Below are 24,053 nucleotides of genomic sequence, written 5' to 3'. Positions count from 1 at the left end.
GTCTAATATGTAACTTTTCCCGCATTAAAATGTCTAAAAACGACTAAACCTGATGTTTTATGTTTTGTTGAGTTCTGTAATGTCATTATACCAAATGTTTCCAACCATCTTCAAACCTAGAGAAATCTATAATCTTAGTAAAAGTAACCGTTGTATCCCCTTTGCACGTGCGTCAGTGTTGTGGTTGTCTGGCAGAAGCTGTCATGTATTGATTTATTATCCAGTTTTAAGCCATATACACTTTTAAGATCCTGGACGTCCTGTAGCTTTGGAGAAACACTGATTTTTAACGTTAAACTGCTTTATTCAGTGTTTTTAGCGTTTAGAATCACCTGGTCCGTTTTTATATTTGTTTATCTCTGTGTCCTCCCTCCTGTCTTTCTTCACTCCCCTCCTCCCTCCTCCCATTCAGAGTGTAACTGCCATTCGCTGGGCTCACAGATGGCCCAGTGCGACCGACTAACGGGGAAGTGTGAGTGCAGGGAGGGAGCGGCGGGGATGCGCTGCGACGTGTGTGCGCGCGGCTTCACTGGAGTCTTCCCTGAGTGTGTCCAGTGTCACGCGTGCTTCCAGCTGTGGGACGACGCAGTGTGCCAAATCAAAAGGGACCTGGAACACATCCAGTACACTGCGCAGAAGATCCTGGAGAGCGGGGTCACGCCGGGAGTCGGGGACACGCGCATCAAAGAGCTGGAGAGGAAGCTGAAGCAAGTGCAGGATCTGATCAGTTCTGAGGACAGCGACAGGGTCCACCAGCTGATTGGACAGAGCATCGATGACCTCAGGTGATGATGTCACACAGTGTTTGGATGTTCGTTGAGGTTGGTTTGGACTTTTTGTCACCTGCCACCACCTGACTGGATATATTATTAAAATATCCTGCTCTATGTGTTCCAGGGCTGAGATTGCCCTGACCGACGGGCGTTTGATGGGCGTCACCCGAGAGCTAAATACAACAGCAGAAGAAGAAGGGACACTGAGACGCACATTGAGTGACCTGGAGAGAGAGCTGAGGGACGTCAACACAACTCTGGCTCACAAACGACGCCTGCTGGATGACTACCTCACTTCAGGATTTGCAGGTAGCAAACTCAATCTAGTCAGTGAAGCTATACAAATGATTGTGTGACAGTCCGTGTGAACTCAGCATGAACTCACATCGTTAGCTGAGTTACTGGGAAAAAAAGGTTCTGGGAGGTGGAAATTCTTTTTTTGTCAGACACATTTTTCTAAGTGTTTGTCATACTAGTTTTGGCCACAAGAGGCTGAAGTATTGTTCTACTCCATGTTCTAAATAAGACTAACAGCATCCATGTTTTCTCTAACTGCAGATTAGCGCTGATTACAATTCATTTCTAGCTGAATTTCTAGACAGTAATGTTACATAACTTGCTAACACACATGGAGAAATTAAAACTCACCTGGAAGAAAACGTGAATTATTTGAAGTCCTATTTAGAACATGGGGTAGTGGTGCACTTCAGCCTCTTGTGTCCACAAACAAAAACACTTTCACAGTTGAAAAAAGATATCAAGGAACTTATAAACTTATTTATTTATATTAAGTGATAAACACAGGAGAGAAAACAATCAGAGTGCTTTTTCCTCCCTTGCCTCTCAGGCCTTTCCTAATTCAAACGCAGCATAAGCAAATATTAAAAATCTACAATATGTGTGACACAAAATCTCATGACTGCAAACAAAAAGGTTGTAAAGATACATTCATATTTCAACTGCAAAATATTGTGAAAGAAATTGTGATACAAGTTATCACTAATAAAACTTTAAAACCCTGCGACTGTCTCGCCACAGATCAGTTTGACAAAGTGAAGAAGTACTACGGGGAGTCGGTGAAGTCTGAGGAGAAATGCAACGCTTCAGTGTCCGGTCCTCTCAGTCCTGTGGAACAGTCCAAAGAAACCCGCGCTGTCACCGGAGACCTGCTGGACGCCAGTAAAGACAAGTTCCTCCGAGCGCTGGCTGCACAGAACAAATCCCTGAACGAGCTGCAGCACAAAGCCCACGACCTGGACAAGAAGGTCCATCACCTCAGTCAGCAGGTAGGCCGTGTGGGGGCTTCATTCTTTCATCATGTCCTTCATGTATCCTGGAAGATAAAACAGAGGGACACTCTGAAACTTTTCAACTTGGAAGTGGATAATTAAATAAACAAGAAATGTTGTTTTGTACTGCGTTTCTCCATCGGGCAGAAACAAAGAAAAACATTTAAGAAGACATTTAAATTGCTGATTATTTTATACAAAGGAAGTCTTCTAGGAATACAGCAATGTATGATTGAGTAAATACATAAGTTAATGTCGCTACAAAGAATCCGCAGCACAATAAAGTCATAATGTGTCATATGTAACTTCATTTTAAACTGTTGAGTCTAATAATACATAGTTCATAACATAGGCTATCTATAATCACTGGTGAACCAGATAGTGAAGGCTAATATTTGTATTTCTATATAATATATATATTTCTATAATATATTTGTATATGTATATAGTAGTATTTCTCCATGGTAATGAAACGCAAAATCCATTTCCCCGTTTATTAGATTACCCACTTTGAGATGAAAACAGGAGAAAAACACCAAAAACTTTGAAAATAAATGTTGTTTTCCAAATTGAATGAAAAACTTAAATAATGATAGACACATGATACTCGGACTGGAAGTCTCGCCAATGATTTGATTGATTTAGCATATTGTTTGATAATATAAATATTATTGCATGTTTTTCCTACATTCTTATGTAATAGTTTGATTTGACTTCATAGAACTACACACGCATTATAGTATTAATACAGTTTGCAATGTGAAAAGATCAGTATTTATATATTGTTTTACTCTAAATGTTTTGGATTTTCTAACTTTAAAAAGTTTAGGTTACTTTCAGTAGCTGACTATTATTTTTTAAATGATTTATTTACTATAGTATTATCTCTGAATGTGTTGTTATTTAAAATAAATATTCCACCGACCAAGCATTTCATGTGAAGGATAATGCATCGCTGCTCCCTCCAGGTATGTGGCGGTCATAGCAACACCAGCGTCAATGCCAGTTGCTCGGACAGCCAATGCGGTGGTGCCGGTTGTCGTGACGATCAAGGCGTCCCTGTGTGTGGAGGAGAGGGATGCAACGGGACAGTGAGCGCTTCTGTAGCAGCACTGAATCACGCCAGGAACGGCACGGACAGTCTGAACGCTGCCAACGAGGAACTGCAGAGCGTGGCCAGAAAGGTCAGCTTTAGTGAACACAGTGTAGGAGCGATGGTGTAACTTATCTGCCATGGCTGGAGTGCAGAAAGTTTCTCTGTTGACTTCTTGGTTTCCTGTGTCCAGCTCCAGGATATAGCCTCTCTGACGCAGGATGTGAAGAACCAGGCGATGACCACGCTGGAGAAAGCGCAGAAGAAGAAGGACCACTTTGAAAACAACAACAAGAAGCTGAAAGATTTCATTAAGAAGATCAGAGACTTCCTCACGGGTATGTTGATGATGTTGACGCTCTAAATGAAATGAATTCTTATTGGGCTGCACCGAGTAGTTTGAAGCTTCAAATTCTAAATCAACAAAACCAGCTTTGTTAAACAAAATTGTATTTTTATTTTTAGGGTGATGATGACGACAGACGTTCAAAGTTTTCATTTAAAAACCTCAATCGAGGTGTGAATGTAAAAATATGACATTCTGTAAAGTTATAACTGCAGCAGGATTAGAATCTTTTTTCTGGTATTTAATATTTTGTTAATTTTCTCTCCTTCCCTTTTGCTGTCCAGAGGAGGGAGCAGATCCAGAAAGCATAGAAAAGGTGGCTCTGCAGGTGTTGTCCATCACCCTGCCGGTCAACAGGACGGCTCTGGACACAATGGTCATGCAGATAAAGGGCAGCCTCTCCAACCTCACCAACATCGAGGGGATCGTCAACCACACCTCGCAGCACATCAGCAAAGCCAAGGAGCTGCTCGACAAAGCTAAAGAGGCCAAGTAAGCAAAGCTGGGGTTTTTTATAGAAACCACTTTTTCCACAAACCATCTCCAAAAATCTCCACCACTTCACAAACAACTTCCACGAAGAACAAAATCTCCAAATCTTGGCTGAATAATCCATGACTATTAAATAACTTTGGGTTTTGTTGGTATTTGTTGTTTTACTTGTCATCTTAGAGCGGCAGTGGCTTTGTGTAGAAATTATACATAAGTACCTTAAATTAAGTTGAATATTAATTTACTACCACTATAAGAACAAACACCCATTCCTGTCGGTTTAACTTCTGGTGTCATTGTGCAGGAGCCGAGCAGAGGGAGTGAAGGATGCAGCCAATACTACCAAGCAGGCATTGGATGTGTCTGAGAAGGCCATAGAGAAAGCAAGAGCCGCCCTGAAGGAGGCCCACAACAACCTGAACCGCACACGGAACGCTACAGCTGAGGTACAGCACGCTTCAACACGTGTGTTCAACATCACAACATTACATCGTCCCACAGCTCTCCATTTCCCCCCTTAATTCTTATTCTCTTTTTCACGTGTCATTCCTTCCTAGGTGGATGAGAGGCTGTCGCAGCTGGAGGATAAGCAGATGGATGTCATGATGCGTCTAAACAACCTCTCCATGGAGGTGGAAGCTCTGAGGAACAAGACGGAGCAGAACAGACGGATGGCAAAGGACGCTAAAGAACTGGCTAACAATGCCACGCAACAAGCATCCTCACTGGAGCGGGTGAGTTGTGTTTGTCCTGTAATTGAATGAAAGGAAGCGAGATGTTGTGGACAGCACATAAAGACCAATCATTACTAATGGTATTGCGTCGTCTCTCCCAGAGCCTCAATGACACGGAGACGCGCTACAAAGAGCTGCAGATGAAGGTGGCGTCTCTCGACAAGGAGTCTGGAGGTCTGAACAACATCAACCAGAAGGCCAAGGACATCAAGAAGGAGGCAGAAGACCTCTTAAGCAAAGCCAGCAAGGGGATAGAACAACTCAGGAGTGAGTACATGAAGCCGCTCTCCCTGTTGTCGGTCAACACACGCAGGCCATTGTTTCCAATTTGTCCTCTGAGCAACTCCCTTGCATTAAGGTGGTGTAATGAAACAGTTTATCTCTCCTCCTTTTGTCCTTTTGCTGAGAGAATAAAGTAATGTCCAGCAGGTTTTGATGAGCTTTAGAGATGAATCTAAATCCTTGTTTTTTACGATTTATCTGGCATAGCCTGAGATATGTTTCTTAAATCAAATGTAATTATTCATTTAAAAACATACATACATTATATTTATCCTAAAATATTCTTATAAAAAGATCACTCCCTGGTCTCGGACACCAAAATGAAAAGAATAATAATAATAATAATAATAATAATAATAATAATAATAATAATAATAATAATAATTACTTCATTTATTGAGCACTTTTCAAAAATGGAGTTACATGGAGCTTTACAAATGGAGCAAAGCAATGAAAGACATGGAGAAAAAAGTGTCAGGTAGCAAAGCAAGTATTACAAGGAAATTACAAATAAATAAATAAGCAGAAACCAAAAGAAACAAATATAAAAGCATCGGTATAATAATAATAGTAATAATACGTTGTTATTATAGCACCTTTTAATATCACTTTATATTTTGAATAGGGAATCAGGAGGAGTTGTGCGGCATGTTTTATGACGGGCCTGCATTGAAGCTGGATACTTTAATTAACCGTGGCTGGTATTCGGCTGTTGTTCCCCATGTTGACCTGTCTCCTCTCTGTGGCCGCAGAACTGGAGAAAAAGTTCAAGAGTAACGAGCAGCGGATGCAGAAGCAGCGCACGGAGCTGGACGAGCTGAAGCAAAACGCGACTTTGGTGCGGGATGAGATCCGGGAACAAGTGCAGAAGTACAGTAACTGTGTGTGAGGATGTTACTCTTCCCCGTTTACCCTCTACTGCTGTAGTGCAGAGCAGAGTTCTGACTGATGCTGTGACTGGGACAGAAAACTGCAACACCCATGAAAATAAAACGCTGCTTTGGTACCTCCATTCTTTCACTGGTATATCAAGGTTTACACATTACCTGTCAAGTGTTATATATCACAGATATGCCTTCCTCTGTCCATGTACTGTAGCACTTACTGACTAAATATCAACAATGTCCTGTGTGTGTGTGTAGTGTGTGTGTGTGTGTGTGTGTGTGTAGTGTGTGTGTGTGTGTGTGTGTGTGTGTGTGTAGTGTGTGTGTGTGTGTGTGTGTGTAGTGTGTGTGTGTGTGTGTGTGTGTGTGTGTGTGTGTGTGTGTGTGTGTGTGTGTGTGTGTCTTTAAGCTATTATCCCAACAAGTGGGGAGTATTTGTTTCATCGTATCGGCCATGAGAATTGATTTCATGAATAATAAACAGAAGAAATATATCAGAATATATTATCAGAAATGTGTTATTTTGACCAAAAGTGCTTTTCGGATTCTGTGTTTTTGCTCTAATTTGACCACATTCGTATGGTATTTACAATATGACATTCCTATTAAGAAGAATGTGGAAAAGTTAGATTTTTAAATAAAATGTGTCTATTTTTATTACAAAGGAAACTCTTGATTAAATGCATTCACAAGTATTCTTATAAGCAAAATTCATTCTGAGGTGAGATGATGGAGACAAATAAATTTGATTCCGTTTCTGTAAATTCATCACATCACGTGTCCTGTTTGTGTGTTAACGCAATATCTACAATATCAAGTATATGTTCTTCTAACACAATTGTTACAGAAGATATGTTGTTTTATTTGCCACAAGGGGGTGCCCTATACTTAGCAAGGCAGTGAGTTCTCCCTGTCGTTTCAGACTTTTTACAGCGGATATTTTCACATTTTCACAGCAGGAAAAGCACATGTGCAATTAATAACACACTCCATTAAGGTGAGCCAATGGCATGGTCCTTCTCACTCACCAGAGGAAAGTTCTGGGGCACTGATTTGAGTTCATATTTTGGACTCAAACTGTTAAATGAAAACATCTAAGAAGTTTAAAATTATAATCTGCAAAGTGACCAGTAACTATGGCTGAAAAAACAAATGTAGAAGAATGTCTCTATCTGTAATGTAGTGGGGCAAAAGTATAAAGTAACATAAATAGCAGTACCTATACCTATACCAGGAGAACACACTGAGTATGTTTTATTGTTAGTAACATAACTTTTTATATATAATGTAGAGACAAGCTGAGAAGGCCAATTGAATGTGCCAATGCGGGGCTTTCACATGGTATCTCATTCATGTCTGTAGACCATAACAAACATTTTCACAAATGTTTTTTAAACAGTAAATTATTCAAATGTTCAGTGATTTTCAGGTATACATCAACTCAATGAAAAAGGGAAAAAAGGTTTGATTTCTTACTTTTATTCTGCTCTATTTGGGTTTATAAATAGTCCAACTATATTATTTACAACTTTGAAATGTTATAATTGTTCTTGTAATTTAGGTTCCTGTCAGTTTTAACACAAAGTCAGAATTATAGCTGGGAAAGATTTACCAAAATGAAACTGGACCCCAGGGGGTTAAGTACAATCCTTGAGTACTTTTAATTTCCACCAGTGTGTACAGCTTTATCATCATTATTATTATTATTATTATTATTATTAATATAATAATATATAATAATAATAATAATAATAATAATAATAATAATAATGATATTATGTAGGTTGAAGACCTCACATGATTCCCAGCATTCCTCAGTCACACATCAACCTGAGCAGGTTTCTGATCACAACAACTGAAAACATCTGTGTGGGGATAAAAGTTAACATGTTGACCATGAGCTCTCTTCAGTCAGAGGCTCCTCGGCCATCTACCTGTAGACTATATATATAAAGCTATACATACAGTATAATACCAGGGGTTTTGTCACTATGTCTACTCCCATTCACCCCCCTGCTGTCCTCAGTATGAAGGCACTCTCCGCTCTCTCTCTTCTCTGCTGGGTGCTGGCACTGGATCCTGAGCTCTAACAAAGAGAGGCTGTCCTCCAGCCGCACAGGGAATGTGTAATATGACAGAGATTTATTTGTTCTGGAGAACACAGCACCTGTACACATCACACACACTCTAGAACATAAACTCAAACAAATAACATGTGATAGATTGCAGTTTAGTCTGCAGAACATTAATTCACTTTATCAGATAAACGCTAATGTGAAGCTCTTTAAACATCTGTTTCACACTGCAGGACTGTAATGGAGATGGTCCCAGCCACCTGTTGGATGAGGCTGATGTTATGAGACTGAGCAGGCAGCCGGGGATCTGTGATCCCTGCGCGGTCACGAGTGGCTCATTGGGTGCAATCAAAGGGAATCTAATCCGTCCAGCAGGGAGCGCGCATTCCTGCTCCCAGACACAGGCAGGCAGACAGGGGATCGACGGAAAACATGCGCTGGCTTTGTAGAGGATCAACTTTTCACGATCAAGAATCTAAAACTGTTTCTTATCCACTTGTGTAAAAACAAGATCTGTTAGAATATCTTAATCATGCAACATTTTAGTCGTTTTACCTTCTTGTACTGCCTCACTGAAACATATGACACTAGAAAATGACATCAATTATAAGCTAATAGTATTATAGTATGATATGTCAGTTTAAATAACTCATATCATAGCCTAACTAAGTACAGTTACTCAAGCATTGCACTTACATACGTGTTTGACATACTTGTACTTTGATTGAGTATTTCCATTGTATGCTACTCCACTACCGAGAGAAATGTTGTACTTTTTACTTGACTGTATTTATTTGACACTTATAATTATTTAACTTTTACATAAATAATAATATGAAGCACTAATTATACCCTAGTATACACATTTTCCACATTGATGAACGACAACGTAACATTCTTCGTGATAAAACAGAATGGTATAATAATGCAATCTGCACACTAATTACATTTTCATATTTTAAGTACATTTAGCTGATAATACTTATGTACTTTTACTTAAGTATTCGTTTAAAAATGTACGAAAACTTTCCGGAAAATATGTGGAAAATGTCTGAAAAAAGTTTCCCCCCCCCTATCAACCCACACGGGGACTCGAGCACTAAACCTCCTGTTTCTCCCGCGGCTCGCGCCCCCCTCCCCACTCCGTACTCTTCTGCTCCACTCCGGGGTTTCCAGCGGAGAGGCGCAGGAGTTGAGGACTCCTCATTGCAACAACGCTGCTCCGCTTCGCATCCGTCCGGCAACTCCGCAGCAAGTGGACCAAGAGAGAGACTGTAAACTACTCTAACTCAACAAGAGAAGCGAACTTTTGAAACAGCACGGTGAGTGACATTTTTGTCATTAGCTGACCCACGTTTTTACGTTTAAAGACAGCCAGACAGATTAACACATTGGTCAGTTGAACACAGTCCCAGTGATGTTTTATTTTTATTAACCGCTTTAAACAGCACAGTCACCACACAGAACATTTATATATCAGAAACAGTGAGAAAACTGCACTGTCGAGAGCTCCAGTTGGAAAAAATAAAAGCCACACTTCTTCAAATCTAACTTTTTCAACAATATTTCATTTTAATCCAAAAAAATTAAACTCTTGTTGAATGTCCCTGTGTATATTACTGTTCATCACCAACTGTTACATGCCACAGGTTGCTGCAGCCCGCGGGTTGAGGCGCGCTCAGAGATGCACGCGCCACTGGTAATGCTCCTCTGCGGTGAGTAGACTGTACACACCGAGAACGCTTTAAAGTCAATCCATGTTTTCTGCTCTATAACAAATCCTCAGAAGTGATTCACTGAAGGCTGAAGTCTGTCTCCAGGTCACTGGGCTCTCTTTGATTAGTCTCTGGAAAATATGGAGCTTATGTATTCATGTTACACTCGTGGATGTTAAGTGGGGTTTTATTTCACTTCAAACAAGTAAAAAAGGATGGGAATTTCATGTGAATCCAGATCAGTTGTTTTTGTTCTTGGTAATGTTTACAAGATGCTGACACTTGCTCCAGAGTTGTATCTGCAAGTGAGAATGCTATGAGAAGAGGTATTATCTCAGCCCACTGGCAGAAATAGTCTCTTGTTTTCAACATAATAAGGATTTTAACAACAGATAAGATTATTTGTTCTATACAAAAGTGTATTAAATACATTTTACAGTCCAAGTCGAGGCCAAAAGAACGTCAATGCAATTCATCAAGTGTGTCTCTTTGTCAAAGAGCAGACTTTATAGTAACATCTCTCATTCTCTGTCACCAGTTAAACACGGTGCAGAAAAAGGAGCAGAAGCTCTGGTAGAAACAGTAGCCTGAACACGGTGGATGTATGTGCGGTTGATGGCAGTGTCGGCCTCGGTGCAGAGATAAGATAGCTGATGTTTCTTTTTTAGGGCCCCTGGTGCCCTCTGGGGTCGTCCCTGTCTCTCTCTGTCTGTCTGTCGGCCTCTCTCTGTGGGTGGTGTCGCTCTGTTTATGGTCCTCCTAAAACAGCCCAGCTGAATCCGCAAATAGAGACACCCACTCCACACCTACCTCCAGCTCTGTTTAAGACCATTCTGTGTGTGGGTGACAGAAATAAAGAAAGGCTGGGAAATGAACTAAGTGCCACACAGTATCTGATGAAGGATTCTTTTCACTAAATCTGTTGCTTTTATCTAATTTAAAGCCGGAGAATGACTGAAAAGTTCAGAAAAGTCATCAATATTGCAGTCTGACACCTGCACTACTCCATGCAAAGTGGATGTGTGCTCAATACTATCAGTTAGCTAAAGATTTATCTGAATAATGACACTCAATAAAATGGCAACTAATGCTTTGTTCCCTGCAGCCGAAGACAATGGGCTCATTGCTCCAGTTAAAGTCTATTAGTGCCTGCTGTTAGCACCCACGATGTTCCTCAGACATTATCACGGATCACAACTGCTGCTCTGCTTTACGATGGCTGAGGTAGTTTTCAGGACACGCACCACCCTTGGCAGGTTTTTCTTCAAGTTTTTGTGAAGTTTTTCTTTTGTAGATTAAGAGGAAAGACATTGGAAAGTAGCAATAAGAACATGTACACACTTAAAGGCCTCAAAAATGTATTTTCTAATTCTGCTTTTTACCATGAGTGATGGTAAAGTGTTTTTACATACACTTACTATCCTTCTGCCACAGTTAGAACAGTTTTGGGGTATTTTACATGCTGTATTGTGAGGAAGTCCTGTGATGCAGTATAAAGGCCACTCAGGGTTGGTGGTAGGATGGATGGGTCAAACAAACACAAAATCAACATTCTGTTACATAACAAACGTACGACTTATCTATTATATTATATTTAATCCTAACCACTTAGTTTTAGTTACTAAACCTAACATAACTGAAAGAGTAACCTACCAAGAGAGAGACCCTTTCATGACGTTGGATATGCAGACTCTCACCTACTGGTGGGCGCAGTGTGCATCTTCTGAAGCATTACAATGCGAGTGAAAACAAGTGATCACGGCCATTTAATGTCCTGATAACATTCGAAAGCAGGGCTCAGTTGTAAAAAGCTAATTTCACATACTTGTTTCTAACATTTTTGGGGGGAAATGTACACATTGTTCACATTGTCTTGAAAAAATGTGAACCTATTCTTTAAAAGACGAAGATGGGCTGTGCCATTCAGAAAATACATTGATTAAATGGATGAGATAAATAGATAAGCCTACAAGTATCTCAAATTAGGTTCATGTTTCCACTAGGTATGTTTAACAATTGTATTATGTATTGAGCATTATTATTTTGGCTGCAGCCAAAAACTCTTCGTCATTTGATCTGGTATTCCAAAAATCACACTTAGAAGCCTCAGTAAAAGGAAAAAGGTCTGAGATGAGAGAGAACCTCTTTGAAACCGCCGAGTAGTGTGGAAAGATTGAATGTCTGGAGAGTAAATAAGTAAAAAGATCTACGGAGAGAGAGATAGGATCAGCTGAAGGTGTATGAGAGAAGAATCAGAAGAGCAAACAGGAGACACGGACGTGTTTCAGAGCGGAAAGGTGAACAAGTGTGTCTGACGTGAAGTGTGTGTCACACACTGTCATTATAGAGACAGGGAGCTGTCCATTCAGATTCCTGACGCCTCTGAGGACAAGCTCCAAGGTCAAGGGGTCGTGTCCAAACCCCCAGGGCAGAGACGGGGTTAATTGGTGCTTGTGTGTACGAATGTATGCATGTGTGTGTGTTTGAGAGAGAGAAGGAGAGTGAAAGGGCTCAGGCTGATCACAGGGACAAAAGAAGCAGCAGTGCCTCCTGTCTTCTCTTTTTCTTTTCACTTTCTATTTCTATTCTTCTCTGGGGGGTGGGGTGGAAGGAGGAACTGTAGGAAACTGGTTGTGTGTGTGTGTGTGTGTGTGTGTGTGTGTGTGTGTGTGTGTGTGTGTGTGTGTGTGTGTGTGTGTGCATTACGGCTGCAAGTAACGATTATTGTCATCGATTAATCTGCCGATTATTTTCTTGTTTAATGGTTTGGTCTATAAAATGACAGAAAATAGGGAAAAGTTAACATCCCAGTGTCAAGTCTTAATCGATGTCTTGAAATGTCTTGTTTTGTCAGTCCAACACCAAAAGATATTCACTTTAATATGATGTAAAACAGAGAAAAGCAGAACATCTCCATATTTGGGAAGAGACATTTGAGAGGAGATATTTCATTTTTGCATGAAAAATCACTTAAATGATTAATTGATTATCAAAAAAGTTGCCAATAATTTTTCTGTCGATCGACTACGCGATTAGTGGACTGATCGTTGCAGCTCTAGTGTGCATCTGCATCTGCAGACGTTTTCTTGAGCAAATTGAATTTTGAGCATAAATCAGGCAAAAGGGCACACTGTACTCTGTCGGCTTTTTGTTTTTACATGATAGTTTTTTTTCCTTCGGTAAATGCCTTTGAGTTTCATTTAGCAAAATACTTTTCATGAAGTGATGTGATAAAGTTCAACTGAGGGAGCGACTCATCATTATTTCAGAAGAAGGAAGGAAGGAATTGGGAAGGAAGCAAGAAAGGAAAACTTCACATGAAAGAGGCTTGAGGTAAATCCTCTGTAATTCACCTTTCTTAGAGGTTTGTGTGTGTTTGTTGAACTACTGACGTTCTCCTCAGATGTGTGTGTGTGTGTGTGTGTGTGTGTGTGTGTGTGTGTGTGTGTGTGTGTGTGTGTGTGTGTGTGTGTGTGTGTGTGTGTGTGTGGGCAGGTGAGGGCTGGCATTAGGCTGTGGGAGTGAGAGAGTGTGTGTCCCGAAGCCTTTGTAAGCGTCAGCCTCCGGAAATGAGCGGATGCCAGAACAATGGTGCGGTAAAGCCTACTAACCACTAGCACTAGAGACAGGGAGGGAGAGAGGCTGAAAAATTGGAGGAGGGGGGGTGAAAGAATCAGGACAAAGAGAAAAGAGAGAGAGAAAGACTTTAGGCACAGGGGGAAGGGGGGGTGAGAGGAGAGGGAACAGGTTTGTTTCTATGAAAGGACGGTGAGTTAGGTTTCCCCGTCCTGTTGGCAGGGGCTTCTCTGGATGAAAAGAGGAGGTGGAGATAGAGGTGGAGGAGGAGGAGGAGGACTTGAGGGGGAGGATGAAGGGGCATGCAGGAGGAATATGAAATGGAGATGGTCTCATTAAAAACAATGGGGTGGCTGGTACAGTGGTGAACCTGAGCGGAGCTGCCATGTGCTTACAGTGTGGAGTGGAACAGGCCTGTTGGTATAGCAACAGGAAATAAACAATTTGACATACACTGAGATGATTTAGCACTTTTTTTATGTTGTTATACAGTATAAGTACAAATTTTAGGTTCTTGTACTTTACACTTCTTTATTACTACATCTCAGAGACAAATATTGCACTTTTGACATTTGCCTGACAGCTTTAGTTACTTTTCAGATTACATTTTACATCCATACCAGTTCTGTTTAGTGAAAACCACTTATCTCCATTTGGAATGTTTGTGATAAACTGAAATTGAGAAAAGTCTCCAACATCTCAAGCTAATTAAAAAAGCCTCTTGAACCAGCTGCAGAATGCCTCGTCGCACAGCTGAACACATACGTGGTTCTCACAGGACGGAGACAACGCTACAAACATACAGTATGATGATCTCATACAATATGCATTGCTGTACATTAACCTACCAAACATTATATGAAGGAGTTAAAACCAATGAAACACAGAAATGGTATATTTCCATCATGTTTTGCACTTGTTTTTCCATCTTTTGAGCTTCGACTCCCGTTGTTTTAATTATGTTATCTCGTTCTCTAGAGAGTGAGCACAACTATCTGTTATCTCGATGAACCAACTCCTAATATTTACGCTACCGTAGTGTATGGAAACGTGTATAAACTAGCATTAGTGTATATATGATTTTCTTCCTGGTTAAAGGCCTGTTGTTCCATGTTTAACACAATTGGAATACAAATGTCTTTATGTCATGTCCACCCTCTTTACCTCTGACATGTGTTTTGTGATTCTTCTGTGTTCTACAGGACTAAGGCCAAATGTAATAGCAGGTTGTGTTGCGCAGCTTGTTTAAAAGCACTCTCAGACACCTCCACACCTCTAGTTATCTAATAGCAGCAATTACAGTGAGATACGGCTGCCTCTCGGGATGGAAGGAGGAATAAAGAAGGAAGGAAGAGGGGAATGAAGAAAGTAGGGAAGGATGCAATTTTGTTGTCTTGGTAGATTGTCCGACTTCTGGCCACAATGTGTAGTGGTTTCATCTTGTAGCCCTGTAATTACACACACAGGCGCACACAAAGGTCTAATGAAACCTTGTAAATGTGAGCCAGTTGTCTCACGCTCCAGGTCACCTGTATTTCAATGGTATTGACATGAGATTGCATGTTGTTGTCTTTGTAGTTTTTTTAAGACACTTAAATACTGCTCAGACTTGGCAAAGCTGCTTCATAGCTGAATATATGTATGTATTGTGTATTTGTGCAGATTAGTTTTCTCCCACTCTCTTTCTCTCTCAGGGGGAACGTGGGGTGAATATGGTCATCACCAGTTTGAAAATCACTTCACATACAAACACACATGCAGTGCTCCCTTGTGTATTCTAAATTACACACAGAGTATGCAGCCTTTGGCCACATAGAGGTCACCCTCTCTGTCTCTTACACAGGAAACTATTATGTTATTACACTCATTGCTGGTCATAGGTTTACATACGAGCATTCTTACTGTACTGAAAAACACAAATGCACTCAGATGCACATACAGAGAGAAAGCCGCCACACAGTCATTACCCAGATTATTATAAGTCTCACCAACACACTAAATGCTTGCCTCAACTAATGACTCGTGTGCTGTAGTTTTCTCTACGCTTTCCTTCTAAGTGGAGCCAGATTTTCTCCACCAGAGGTTCGGATTAGCATCAGTGAGCACATCTGCCTTCTGCTCAGCGCTCAATGTCTCCCTGAGCAGCTGCTGAGCACCAGGACAAACACACAACACCGTCATCACTAACCAAACCCACAGCGACTCGCTCTCTTCGGCTGAGTAACCGGTGGACGAGCTGGTTGACCGACAGGCTGCAGCCAGCATCTGCTGGCCGTGTGTGCGCTTCGGGCAGCATGGCAGACACTTTGTTGTTATGGAAATTGCAATATATGGACTAATGCAACATCTAAACGAGGAGAGTTCTTTGAGCAGAGATCAGGACTGAGAACTGATTTTTTTTTAATTGTATCCAAGAAATAGCGATTTCTAATTTTCAAATATGGTTTGAGAATTAATAAACCTGCATTTTCCCAGGGTGAACATAGAGGTCAGACAGACTATTGAAACTGCATTGATCTCTCTTAGACTATTAGTGAATCATCAGTAACTGCATACTTGTGGGAACGAAGGCTGATGAGTTCAGAACAACCGTTGTTAAGTTTGTGTCCACTGTCCACCTGTTGCTATGATATTTTATGTTTCCTCTCCATCATGGAGTGATGCAGACGTCTTCAGGGATGGGAATGTGAATGTTTCCTCCGGTGGGACCAGCTGTCTCCCATTCACCTTGTGAATCTAACAGCCTGTGTAAAAGCCAGCGTCTGGCCACACTCACTGAACCCCTCTGTCTGTTGGACAGCCAGTGATTTGAAGCGGTTTGGGCCATCATGTTCTCCCATATGAATTGATTATTTAATACAAATCGTCCGAAGCCAGATAACTCATATTTCCATGGTAGTTTTATGTAATAACAGATAGAAATGGAATATAAAAAACAAAGCAGAAAGAATTTCTCAAAAGAGACAAGTAAAAGTGATATTTATATAAACAAACAGGGTGAGGTGAAATAAAGTCAAAGTTTCTCGTTAAATTTGATAAGATGAATTTAAGCTTTCTCTTAAAAATTGTAAGATTTGAGAGGCTGACTGTTACAGTGTCTGGGGATTAAATGTAATCCTCAATCCTCAGTAATCCTCGGTCTTGCACCGAGGAGCAGTTAATGTGAGTGAATGGAGAGGAGATGAGATCCACCTACAAATCTACCGGTAGATTTTAACATGTGGGTGTTGTGTGCTGTTAGTTTTAGGGAATCCTTCTTGTGTTTTGAACCAGTTGTAGATGTTTGATCAGGTTCTTAGGAAGGCTTGTGAACCAAGAATTGAAATGGAGATGAGTGAAATAGTTTACAAAGAGTGTGACTTTGGGTTCAAGGTTCTTGCTAGATGCAAAAGGTGGTTGTGTCTTTTCGTCTATTCCTTGTAAGCAAAATCTCACGTTTGGAGACAGATTTTGAGCCATGCAATTAGTAATAAACATAAAATGCAATTTAGAAGAACAAAAGATAGATATGTCTGTCATCTGCGGAGCGATGGAAACACTGATGGATGGCTGGATTTCACATGATAGACCTTAATGGCAGCATGTACAAACAAAACACAATGTGGCCCAGGACTGAACACCTTAAGAAATATTGACAGAACCCTCTGAAGAACCTCAGTGTTTGAGTTTATAGCCACCGGTGGTACTGAAACACATATTGCTGCAGACTATGGTTATAACTAACATTCTGTGATATATCAAGTGCTAAAGTCACTTTTGTTATCTCCCAAAGTAAGACTGTTATGTGGAGCAGGCCTGAGCGCTGTCGTCTATTACTTGATATTTGTATTATTCCTCTCCAGCCGTGAGTCCTTTCACACCGCCTGCTCTCATATTCATAAATAATACTTGACATCAAGGTCAGCAATTGTTTTTTATAAGCAAGGCCCTCAGCGCTGACTAAGAAAGGGAGGAAGTGGGGAAGGTGAACAGCGGGGCAGAGAGGGGAGTCAGAGCTGCTGAGATGCAGCAGCACAGTAGAGGAGAAGAGATGGGAGGTGAGAGCTGAGGATAATAAAGAGGCGAGGAGGGAGGAGAACAGCTGGATGTTTGGCTGTGGGAGTTCACCATCTATCAGCTAAGTGCAGAGCAAAGAGAGGACGGAGACGCAGAGAGGGAGAATGTAAACTAATTAGCTTGGGGGAGTTTAAAGTAAAAGGCTGTTGACTTTTCTCTTCCCAGGTTTTAAAGTCTGATGGTGAGTGCTAAACATATCTGTGTATCTAGTCCCACACTCACTCAGGTCAGGTATGCAGTTCATTGCCTGTCTTAAAAATTATTCTATTCTTGTCCGCTCACTGTCACGGGCAAGCTGATATTAGATCTGAACATGCTGTCATTTTAATATTCTTGGCGGCATGTTTTGTTTAACTCTTCACCCTCCTCCTCCGGTCTGAGCGAATGTGTGTGTGTCCACGGCATCCCTCTGTTTGCCTGTTTTTCTTAGTTTCCTTCATTGTTTACACTCTTGGATGTGACAGCAAACTGTGTCTCGCCAGCCAGTCCCAATGGAATGTGTCATGTTGGTGCCACCTACCCCCCCCCCCCCCCCCCCCCCCAACACAGAGAGCTGGAGGATTAGTTACTCTGTAAGATTAGATGGATACAGATGGGTGACAAATTAAAGCTAAAGCCAATAAATAGTAAGTAAGTAAGATATTGGGCCTCGTGAACAGGTTTAGTTCTACTTAAATTCATGAATCCTACAAGTGCATGAACCCTAATGCAGGAAGGAACACCATTCTTCCTAACTATATTCCCTCAGTGGATGTTTTGATTATGGTGGCGGAGAGTGCTGTCTAACATATTTGTCCAAAGTCTCCAGTAGGGGTTTCATTGACCCTTTGCAAAGCCCTGCTCCGTGGAAGGGTATAGCATGAAGTAGATTCGAATGATGGGGCGGGTACATACATTATTTTTCACGTGGCATTGGCGAAGGTCTGCGCTCTCCGAGTGCCCTTCTATGTTTCCAGCTGACTCTTGTCAATATGAACCCTGCAAAAGAGTCTTGACTTGATATGATACTAGATACTAACTATGTATACTCAGTGCTTTGTAATGTGTTAAAATAAAACAGACTGAGGCTAAAGCTAACAGACCCCAGTTATCCAATTGCTAAACTATGATTGGACAATCACAGTTTGGAGGGTGGATTTAGCAATGCAACTATATTGAGATTTGGTGATGGCGAAGGTCACATCACATGATTCACACAACGCTCATTAAACCATTCACCTTGTGTGTTGAAGCATCTGGATTCATTGTGTTTCTCATTTATCAAGAGCTTTCCTCAAATCTGCCACCCATGTAAAGATAATGAAGATATAATAACAGCACACACCAAAGGGAAAAACTATTGGCCTACAATGTATCTAGTTGACTATCCAAACAAACAAACTGAGCAGGTTTGCTCTGTCTCCCTGGCCGTCTATCAGTGAGAGTTTTTCTTTTGCTGCATCACATCATGCATCTCTTAAGTTAACGACAAGGGCAGTTTGTCACATGGTGTCAACTAGCTGAGGCACACAACATTTCGGTGTAGGCCACTCGTAGGTACTTAACTGTTTGTTTTACCTACTGGTCAAAATCAAAGAGGAAATCAAAGGCAGGGATGAAAAGCAGAGCTCACCTGCGGGGAATTCATTTGTGGCTATGAAAGATGGATGCCCTGCAAACTGCACCGTGCGCTCTGTATCACTGCCTCTGACAGTTAAAGCATTGCCTCATGTGAAAGAACTGTTGGCTGAGAGTCAGATTTCACTGTCTTTCGGCATGAACATAATGATATCATGCCTTTTATTTAAATGTAAGCCTAGAATAGGTTAACAACAGTGGACAGCTTGTCACCTGATTGACGTCCTAAACTGCCGCCACAGTCATATATGACAAGAAAATCAGTCTATGTGGGGCAATTTGAAGAGTGTCACCTATATGACACTAAAAGCAGCTCAATAACAAACCCTAATGGGGTGTGTGACTACAAGAGGCTAAACAAGCTGAATAGTGCACACTGTGGTGCAGGGCTGCAGTGCACAGCATGCTGTTACAGGCTAATGGCTGGTTGAACAGCAGAGCTTTGTGAGGTGAGACCACCCCCCACACACACACCAGCAGCACCACCGCAGCCCCCTTCTCTTCTCTCAGCTGTCAGCCTGCATTCCTCGCTGCTTCTCCATTTATGGCTACAGAAGAAAGTATGAGAACGAACAGATAACTTTTCACTTTGAGGGAAACAATATTGATCTCTGAACTTGTCAACTTATCCTGTAAGCCACAATGCCAGTACTCAGCCTCACCTTGTATCCACAGCAAAATACACTCCTGAACATGCCATGACAACTGAAATCCAGTATTAGGGCTATATTGGGGATTTAAAGGAACATTTGCCACCTTTTATGTGGATGTCAAATCAGTGTTGATGATAAATGTAGTCAATTTGATTTGTTAAAACATCAAATTCCTGAGTTTGTCCTATATTGACCGAGAAAACTGAGTTCACAGCTGCACTATTTGTTGTTCTTCCTGCATTCAGCACAGTAATCTGAGGTGACAGTGACGTAGTTGGATGCTAGGAAGAACTACAGGCTGTTTCTGCGTGGCCTCTGGGTGGCCAGGGGGCACGCTCGAGATGCCGCTCTCTTCACTTGTATTGCAAGCTAGTTACGTTTCCAACAGTGCAGAGGATGTAATGGTCAATATAGCATGCACTGAGGAATGTATTGCTTCAGTCGTCTGCATTTACCATCAACATTGATTTACATCAAATCTGGCAAGTTTGCCCTTTAAGCTGGGACATTTAGGGTTGTAGACAGAGTATTGTTTTATGCCATATGTCTGCATTGTTCATGTCAGAAAGTCTGATCTTAACACCCAATGAGCTCCTGCAGTTTATGGATGTTGCATTTACACAGCTAAACGGCCTCTACAATAAAAGTACATATTTACTCGGGGCACTGTCAAAAGTCTTGTGAATAGTGTCTACCAAGTGATAGATATCATCTATGTATCTCTCCTTCAGCCCCCCCCCCCCTCCACTGTGCTTCCTTCCCTGGTTTACATCAAGTCTGCAGCGGTCTGATCACTGTCAGCTATACGAGCTCTCTGACGTCATCCTGCCAGTTGTATTTGTTAAAGCTTCAGTGTGATGATAACAAGAAATGCATCGGTCATTCTCGTTTCATGGTGGGACTAATTCAGTTGTTCTGGATTGTGGTGGCTGGATTCATGCATTATATATTTGTTAAAACCAAAGTGCAGTGGTTTAAAATGTGTTTTCATCAAGCACTATCCAGCTGTGTAATAATAAGTAATATGTGATTCATTATTGTGTTTGATGAGACTGTGGTGATGTCAGCCAAACTCATGCTAAGCCCGTGTAGATTTTCTCAGACAAACAATCACACAGAGATAAAAGACAACAACGAGTAACCTGTGATTATATGACACATCAGACGTCTGCCTTGCTCTTTGTGGTCTCTCTCACACACACACACACACACACACACACACACACACACACACACACACACACACACAGACCTTTGAGTGTGTGCCAATAGCTTCCAGAATAGCTATCAAGTTGTGTCAGGGTGGGTCTTCCCACTGTGTGTACAAAGGCTCTGTACTGTGTCTCTCTTTTTCTCTCTCCCATCAAATCACCATCTGACCTGCTCTGTTTGTGTTTTTTCACACTCTGTCAGTCAGATAAGGGATAAGGGAACAACCCCAGACCTTCTTTTCTTTTTTTTATCACAGGCCATTATGTCAGTCAGCGTCTTCGCTGATAATGATGAATGTGAAGCAGCTCATTTAGATTGTTACCTTATACTTGAACAAATCCTCTAATAGGTGTCTTTTGTGTAGTCAACAAGCACTTGATGATTACATTCGTTTGGTAATTGCAGCATCCGTAGAATGATATGTACTTGTCGGGTTGAATTTCAACTAAGCAAGTCAAGTCCCAAGTCAGAACGACAAGTCCCAACTCAAGACTGACAAGTCCCAAGTCAGAACGACAAGTCCCAACTCAAGACTGACAAGTCCCAAGTCAAGACTGACAAGTCCCAAGTCAAGATGCTGTTGGTTTAAACAAAGTAGATCTGGGAAATGAAGGAGAAGAAGGTTTTTAGTATTTTCAACTCAAAAGGCTCAAGTCAAAGTGAAGTCACGAGTCATTGTTGGAGTTGCACATTTTGTCAGGTCAAGTCTAAAGACATCAAATGTGTGACTTCCAAGTCATGTGACTCAAGTCCACAGCTCTGCAATTCAGTGCCGAATGAATCCTGAGTTATGATTATGTAACTATAACTGATGAGCCTGTGTGCAAAAGTGGGTTTGTGTCTCTGTTTGGACTCTCAGGTGCACATAAGGGCCTCCATACAGTAGGCGTGTGATTGTCACCTACAGCATGTTAACCTCATATCTGCTTGTTACTCACTTGGCTGGCACCAACCTGAGACTTGTCCAGATGCCAGGCAGACACAGGTTTCCTCTACAGTCAGTGTGTGTATGTGTGTGAGTGTCCTCCTCTGCACTGTTCCCAGCAGGCTCCCTATCTACAGCTGGCCTCAGAGCAGTGTCGGACTGTGATAATGCACCGTCTCTGTCTACCTTAATTGTATCCAAGCACTGGCAGGTACAGAGAAGGCTCACATCACAGCAGGCTTACAATATTTATTTCAATTATTATTTTAAAAAATGTCCTTAAAAAGACAAACAGTCCAATGCAATGCAAGGATTAATATTCACACAAAAAACACAATCAAGTATCCTATAAACATACATATTGTATACACACACATGCAAAGTGAATGATCAGAAAGGAAACTATTTCGCAGGCTCAAAATATTTAAATTGGTTCAGTAACTATTGATATTAGTAAAAAAGAAAAGTGCCTTTTGTCATTAATTATGTGCTGTGTCTCTCTTTGATTCAAAAAATAAAAGCACTGCAGCAGTGCCAGGGAAACGAGGTGTAGAAATTGCAGTCCTAATCTTATTATAAAGATGCTAAAGTGTAGCTGTAATTTAGGCATTAAAGATCATTTAGAGGCCATTTAGATGAACGTCAGGCAGTTCAATAATGGACAAAAATATGAATCAAAAAGTCATACTCTTGGTAACATAGTGTAACAGAGTCTTACAGTGAAAGGTTGCTGGTCCATGGACAACGAAATTTGGAATGATATTTTTTCCTATATTTGTTAGTGATGAGACATTTTGAGCACAGTAAGAGATTGTTTTGCAAGCTAATCAATTGTAGATTATTATTATTATTATCACATAAGGAGTGAGCAAAAAAACACACAACCTTTTTCTCCATGCAGGCTGACTGGAGAGCACAAAGAGCCGGGACGTTAAAAGAGGGATTAGAAAGAGAAAGATTAAAGTTTGCTCAAATTAAATTGTTCTTTGTGCGATTATAATTTCTCTATGTGTACATAAATAATATGCTTGCAAAAGGTCTTTAAAATGTCCCATCAAAAAGAGTTCAAATCGCACGAGCTGCTACAGCAAGTGCCCTGGTAACACTACAACTGTTAACGTAAAGGAGACTGATGCAGGAAAAGACTAAGCGTTCATTTTTAGTTTTCTTTTGGGAAATGTAAATATAAAATCTGTTTTCCAAAGCTTGTGGAATTTCACATACAGTGTAGGAGTGTTACTGGTACATGTTGCCGTGTAGTCTATGTACACATGAAGGCAGGATTAGAAACACCTGTTGTGGACAGACCATAGATTGACAACAGGACCCCTGGGTCTCCACTCTCCTCATACCCATTTCCTCTTAGCAACAGACGCACACAAAGGTCCCAAAGGCATGTCGGGGGAGAAATTCACGTCAAATTGTGCAGTGGAATGTGTGGCGGCTGCTGCTGGCTGTCATGAAAGTTTATAAGGTTTATTTTAACTCCCACACATAGCAGGACTATTCAGTCACACTAAGGCTCTAGTGCTGTAACATAGAATGACACACTATCTGTGCAACATTTATACCAAGTCAATAAGCTTTCTAAGGAAGCCCTGAGAAAAAAAATAAGTCTGGTTGAACCCATTTTCTCAGTCTGATCTAAAATGTTTTCTCTCCTGTGCTTATGACTTAAGCAAACAGGTGGAACAAGTTGCCAGGTAAAAATGTTGTGTTTGTTGCTGTAATACTAATGTTGGCCACAAGAGGCTGTAGTGCACCACTATCCCATGTTCTAAATCGGACTAAAAACATTCATGTTTTCTTCCAGGTGAGTTTTAATTTCTCCATGCACTGTAAACACAAGCTACATATAGTGTGTGTTAGAAAGTTATGTAACATTACTGTCATGTCTTTCATTTGGCTAGAAATGTATTTTAGTCTGCGGCTTGAAGTCCTTTTTAGAACATGAAGCAGTGATGCACTTCAGGAAAAAAAATGATTCACCTGCCAAAACCTTTTTTTCCTACCTTTGTTTTTGTTATAAACTTAGAAAGCTTATCCTGTCAAATTATTTTCCTCCACCTGCTCTTAAGTCATAAATACAGGACAGTAAATATATTTCGATCAGACTTCCTTAGTTTTCTGTCAGATATGTTCATGTCACATCTTCATCTGGAAGATTAAGCTACTAGTAAATAATCATTCATTCATTTTTAAGATGTTATACTTCCAAACGTTACTGCTCTTAGTTGACCTGGTAGTTTCCAGATTTAGCCTGTAGCTGGGGCCTTTTGTTAGGTCAGTTCTATGGGACTCTTGCAGACAGCAGCGCCTGTTAACCTGCAG

General features: G+C 41.0%; 2 protein-coding genes across 3 annotated transcripts in view; both read left to right on the top strand.

Annotated features, from left to right (window-relative positions):
* The window catches only part of lamb2l (laminin, beta 2-like), a 54,638-nt gene extending 47,980 nt beyond the window's left edge, over window positions 1–6,658 (top strand). The window contains exons 26-35 of the mRNA XM_029436469.1: window positions 413–785; window positions 898–1,082; window positions 1,812–2,059; window positions 3,031–3,246; window positions 3,349–3,493; window positions 3,786–3,993; window positions 4,298–4,439; window positions 4,551–4,727; window positions 4,829–4,994; window positions 5,762–6,658. Of these exons, the coding sequence (XP_029292329.1) occupies window positions 413–785; window positions 898–1,082; window positions 1,812–2,059; window positions 3,031–3,246; window positions 3,349–3,493; window positions 3,786–3,993; window positions 4,298–4,439; window positions 4,551–4,727; window positions 4,829–4,994; window positions 5,762–5,898 (1,997 nt within the window). The 3' untranslated portion in view covers window positions 5,899–6,658. The remainder of the gene's footprint in view (window positions 1–412; window positions 786–897; window positions 1,083–1,811; window positions 2,060–3,030; window positions 3,247–3,348; window positions 3,494–3,785; window positions 3,994–4,297; window positions 4,440–4,550; window positions 4,728–4,828; window positions 4,995–5,761) is intronic.
* A 2,509-nt stretch (window positions 6,659–9,167) lies between these two features.
* Window positions 9,168–24,053, top strand: part of lamb2 (laminin, beta 2 (laminin S)) — a 44,122-nt gene continuing 29,236 nt past the window's right edge. For both annotated transcript variants that reach the window (XM_029435982.1, XM_029435981.1), the window contains exons 1-2: window positions 9,168–9,290; window positions 9,618–9,683. In XM_029435982.1, coding sequence (XP_029291842.1) covers window positions 9,653–9,683 — 31 coding nt within the window. In that variant the 5' untranslated portion in view covers window positions 9,168–9,290; window positions 9,618–9,652. The remainder of the gene's footprint in view (window positions 9,291–9,617; window positions 9,684–24,053) is intronic.

Source organism: Cottoperca gobio, chromosome 7 (assembly GCF_900634415.1).
Source record: "Cottoperca gobio chromosome 7, fCotGob3.1, whole genome shotgun sequence".
Lineage (NCBI taxonomy): Eukaryota > Metazoa > Chordata > Actinopteri > Perciformes > Bovichtidae > Cottoperca > Cottoperca gobio.
This window is presented reverse-complemented; position numbering and strand designations above follow the sequence as displayed.